Source organism: Tupaia chinensis, unplaced genomic scaffold, assembly GCF_000334495.1.
Source record: "Tupaia chinensis unplaced genomic scaffold, TupChi_1.0 Scaffold000644_1, whole genome shotgun sequence".
In the NCBI taxonomy this organism is placed as follows: domain Eukaryota; kingdom Metazoa; phylum Chordata; class Mammalia; order Scandentia; family Tupaiidae; genus Tupaia; species Tupaia belangeri.
The window spans coordinates 7132491-7137822 of NW_006160165.1; the positions used below are offsets into that span (position 1 = coordinate 7132491).

Consider the following 5332-nt stretch of genomic DNA (forward strand, 5'->3'; position numbering starts at 1 on the left):
GGGGGCTGCCATCGTGTTCATCAGCTTCGGCGTGGTGGCGGCCTTCTGCTGTGCAGTTGTGGATGGCGTGTTTGCAGCTCGGCACCTCGTGAGTACAGTCTGTTCACCTGTTCACAGCTGCGTCCCGTACAGAAATGCCTGTGTGTACATGTGTGCGTGTGATTAGGTACATGTGCACATGTATACATGCATGTGTGTTCAGGTGTGCGTAAGAGCAGCGTGTGACAAGTGTGCATGTGTGTGTATGTGCATGACACTCTCCTGTGCCGAGAGCAGACTTGCAGGACCGGCTGTGTGTGTGCATGTGAATATGTATATATGCACCTGTGCACGTGTGCACACACGTATGTGTGACCCGGTGTGTGTAAGAGCAGACTTGTGATAAGTGTGTGTGCATGTTTGTGTGTGTGTGGCGCTCTCCTGTGTCCTGAGAGCAGACTTGTAGGACCAGCTGTGTGTGCATGTGAGTAGGTACATGTGCGCCTGTGCATGTGTGTACACACATGTATGTGTGTTCGGGTGTAAGAGCAGACGTGTGACAAGTGTGTGTGTGTGTGTGTGTGTGTGTGTGTGTGTGGCGCTCTCCTGTGTCCTGAGAGCAGACTTGTAGGACCAGCTATGCACGCACATGAGTAGGTACATGTGCGCCTGTGTACACGTGTACACACATGTATGCGTGTTCGGGTGTAAGAGCAGACGTGTGACAAGTGTGCGTGTGTGTGGCGCTCTCCTGTGCCCTGAGACTGGCTGGCCACCCCCTGGCCGGGCACAAACTGCGGCGGTGATCCCCCGAAGGGTGCAGTGCCGTCCGTGATCTCTGCTCACGCTGAGAGGAGTCGCTCTGCATCCGGCCCTGCTTCTCACACAGGGAGCCCTTCCTGAGCATCCGCAGGGGAGTCAAGCCGCACTGTCAGCCAGACGGTGACCTTGCTGCCAGTCCTGCGGCCTGGGTGTGGCCTGAGCTGGGACAGGGCATGGGTGGAGCCGATGCAGACTCTCTTGGCTGGACGGTGAAGCGCAGACAGAAAGGAAGCCAGCTCGGGGTGTCTATGCTGGGAAAGGCCATGAGAAGTCCCAGTTCACGCTGCGTCGTGCATTCTGTGTCACCCCAGCAGTGAGGGCGGCGCCCAAGCCGATGGGTAGAACAGCCCCAGAGACAGGCCGAGCTCAGGCCAGGCCGGTGTGGTGACGCCCCCCCACCCCCAGCATCGTCAGTGTCCCATAGAGCGTGTCCCCAGCTGCGGTGTCTGCCCCAGGGACGAGGCTTTGTCACCTGCACACGACGGTCCCCGGGGTTGCGCCCACCACCTGTCTGGTCGGCCTCTTGGGAAGCAGATGGTGAGCTGGGTCACCAGTGCCGAGGCCTGTGGGACAGGGCCAGGGCCCAGTGCAGCCTGAGAGGGCCTTGGTCACCATGAGGCTGGCTCCTAACAGCTGTCACCCTGGGCCAGGCCCAGTCCTGCCGGAGGATGTGCCATGTCTCCGGCGAGCCCTGCTCTGACCCCACACCCTCCTGGTGCTCCTGCCCACAGCCCACCCCAGCCCACTTCCGCCTCTGCCCATCCAGAGCCAGGGCACGGTCCCCCCTACCCACTTCAGATGCAGCAGGGTCTGGGGCTTTTGCCACTTCTGACCAGCTGGGCCACAGACTGAGGGGCTGGCGTCACTGCCTCGTGAACAGCTCACGTCTGGGGATTTGGGGGTGAAGGTGCTGCAGGAGGTGAGGTGGGGCTTGGGAGGGACTCACACTTCTGTCCCCCTGGCTCTGGAGTGGGCTCCCCAATCCACGACTTCCAAACCCGCTGACTGAATCGCGGGCCCCTGGCGACTGGCTTGGCCTCCAGCCCATCCCTGTTCCTGGAGGCTGGCCAGGAGGGGCCGAGTATCCCACCTGAAGATCTGGCTGGTGCCCCTCCCCACGGCGCACAGGAGCTACGTCCCTGTCATCTCACGCCACATGGAAGAGCCTTGTCACTCTGGAGAGTCTGGGTGTTGGGACCAGGGACCCAGACCAGACACCAGCAGGAGCCGCTCCGGCACATGGGAGCCACAGGGTTCCGGCAGCTCTGTCCTTACTCCGCCGTGGCAAGTTCAGTGTGGGAGCCTTCGACCCTCCTGTGCAGTGTTTCTGTCCACCCCATGGGAATTTCCGGTGTGCTCGCCCCTGGCTGGGACCCAGCTGCCACTTTTCTATCAAGTCCGCCGGGCTGGCTCATTAAGGCAGCATCTCATTCCCCCTTGGGAAGACCAGGCATGGTGTGCTGGCTGGAGCAGGAGACGCGTCACCTCACTCCGACTCATTCAACAGCAGAGGAGCCTTTTCCAGGGGCCCCAGTGTGGGCTCCCCTGACCTCCCTGGTCAGGTTGGGACCCACGACCCTCCTGCACTGGCTGCAGGCTGCCCTGCCTGGGGGAAGCCAGTGCTGTGCTGTCACAGCACAGCCATGCGATCAGTCCACTGGACGCCCACGGGGAGGCTGAGGCATTGTAAGCTCCCAGTCTCCACGCAGGGCCTGAAGCACCTTCAGAAGCCCCGTACTGCAGCTCCCCACCCTCCCAGCACCCCTCTAGCCGCTCATCACCCCTGGTGCTGCTGCGCATGGCTGCGTGTGCTGCCTGTGGCCAGGGACATGACCGCAAAGAGACGCATTCCTTCTGCCCTCCCAGCAGGGCGTCCCCTGGAGCCGGCTGCCATGAGGTAGCACTCCATCCACTGCTCCCACCCAAACAGCTGAGCAAGAGGCAGTCCTCTGCTACTGCTAGTGTGGCTCTGGTTTTCATGTTTTCTCAGATCCGGAGTTGGAGAGCTCTGAGCAGTGCACCAGGCACAGTAATAACGAGACCCAGGCCCAGGTCCTAGCACTCTCTAAGACATAGTTTTGTGCCAGCTTTGCTGTCCACTGTAGCTGTCAGCTTATTGGTTTGTCTCCTTACTAGTCCGTAAGTTCCAAGGGTAAGAACTGTGTCTCACTGTGGTATCCTCAGAACGTGGCACTGTGTCTGCTGCGAGATTGTTGAAGATGGAGATGAACAGTTGGATAGGGCATTGGTAGGTATTTGGTTGAATGGTTGCATGGATGGAAGAATGGATGGTAGATGGGTATGGGTAGATGAATAGATGAATGATGGTTGGGGATGGATGGATAGATGGACAATGGATGGGGATGGATAGGTGGAAGGAAAGATGGATGGATGGGTGGATGGATGGATGATTGGATGATGGATAGGTATAGACCTATAGATAGATGTATAGAAAGATGATTAATGAGGCTAGATAGATTGATAGATGGATGATGGATGATGGATGGGCGGACGGGTGGAAGAATGGTGGATGGGTGGATGGATGGGTGTACAGATGGGTACATGGGTGGGTGGGCTAGATGGATAGACAGATGATGGATGGGGATGGATGGGATGTATGGGTGGGTGCATGAGGGGTGGATGGGTTGATGGACGAGTGAGTGGATGATGGATGGAGACAGATCTATGAATGGATGGACAGACGCGTGATGGATGGGGATAGACGAGAGGGATGGATGGTGGATGGAAGGAAAGATAGATGGCCAAATGGGTGTATGGAAGGGAGAGAGACAGAGACAGTGGGAGGGAAAGTGAGAAATCGGCATAGATGGATGGGTGAGTGGGTGGATGGGTGGATACATGATGGATGGGGACAGATGCATGGATGGATGGGGATGGGCGGATGGGTGGGTGGATGGATGAATGAGGGATAGAGACAGACCTATGGGTAGATGGACAGACACATGATGGATGGGGATAGGTGGATGGATAAACGGACGATGGATGGGGATGACTCACTGGCTGGTTGCCGAGTACTGAAGGACTGCATGAGTGGATGAGTGGGTGGCGGGATGAGGGCGCTAGTCTGAAATCTTTCCTACTTCCTTTCTAGTAGGAAAAAAATGTTGCTTTTAAGAGAAGCAGGCAGGAGCCAGGACATCTGTGCCGTAAATTTGTAGGATGCCCCTCAAAAGGCGAAGCACCCACCCTCCTGCTCCTCTGTGTGGGCTGATGGAGCTGTAGCCCAGCCTGAGTAGGCAGTGGCTGCTGCTGCCGCCCTGGGGTTTCCCTCGCTGCCTCCCAGACCACGCGCAGCTGCTCCAAGACCCTGCTCCCCTGCCTGCTCTGGCCTCTGTCCCTGGAGCTCAGGCTGACAGGTCCGAAAATGCTGGTGGCTGCTGCCGAGGGCGGTGACGCTCACATCCCACTGTGTTGGTCTTTCTCTAGGAACCGAGGCCGCTCAGCATGGGGAGGTGCCGGTTCCACTCCAGCGGGCCAGGGTACCTGCACGACACCTACCAGACGGAGGTGAGGATGAGGCTGAGCGCTCGGTGCCCGCTCTGCAGCTGCGTGGCCACAGAGCTCTGCATCCTGGCTGGGTCTGAACATCTGACGGACAGCTCTCCCTGCCGCCTTCCCTGGCTGGGAGACGTGTCAGTTGTCTGTTTCTCAGTTGGCCTGGCTGTCTCCGAGGTCATGGTGCAGTGCCCTCTGAGGTCCCAGGCATTTCATGCAGCTAGAAATGGAGGCGTGCTGCTGCCGTCCTCGCCAAGTGAGCCGTGAGCTCTTCAGACAGTCGGTACCCCGGCTTTTCATCTCAACAGTCTAGTCAGTAAAACACAGAGGCCAGGCTTGGGCGCAGCAGCACAGAGGGCTCCTCGTGGTGGCCCAGGGGCGCAGCAGCACTGGCTCCTCGTGGTAGCCCAGGGGCGCAGCAGCACGGAGGGCTCCTCGTGGTGGCCCAGGGGCGCAGCAGCACTGGCTCCTCATGGTGGCCCAGGGGCAGCTCCATGTGGTGGCCCTACAGGAAAGTCCAGATTTGTGTCCAAGGCCTCCCTGTACATGTGACCTGCGTGCCCATTAGCCGTGGAGTCCGTTTGTCCACTTCTGCCTGGCTTGTTTATTCAGCCTTCTTAATTAATTAATTAATTGATTGATTGATTTTTTTAAGAGAGGTCTTTGCTATAGGTTTTTGTGCTCTCCAGAGAGATGGTGAGAAATCACTCCCCAGGGGCATGGCCATGCTGCAATCCCTTCTCCTCTGTTCTCTCCAATTTTTGAGCAAGTGCTCACATGCGCCTGGCATGAGTTTTAAGCCACCAGATCTGGGACTCGAACCACAGTCTACAACATGGGAGTCCAGCGACGTAACGATTATGGCGTCTGCTTGTCCCTAGTTTATTTATTTATTTATTCCATGAGAGAGAGAGAGGCAGTGTGAGAGAGACGGAGTGAGCGAGAGAGGCGCAGTGAGAGAAAGAGGCAGAGAGAGAGAGAGACAGAGAGAGAGAGAGACAGAGAGAGAGAGAGA

At 57.9% G+C, this 5332-nt stretch overlaps 1 protein-coding gene across 1 annotated transcript in view; it reads left to right on the forward strand.

Moving 5' to 3' along the window:
• TMEM255B (transmembrane protein 255B) overlaps positions 1-5332 on the forward strand; it is a 25133-nt gene that overhangs the window by 16050 nt on the left and 3751 nt on the right. The window contains exon 5 of the mRNA XM_006159692.1: positions 4249-4329. Within this exon, the coding sequence (XP_006159754.1) occupies positions 4249-4329 (81 nt within the window). The remainder of the gene's footprint in view (positions 1-4248; positions 4330-5332) is intronic.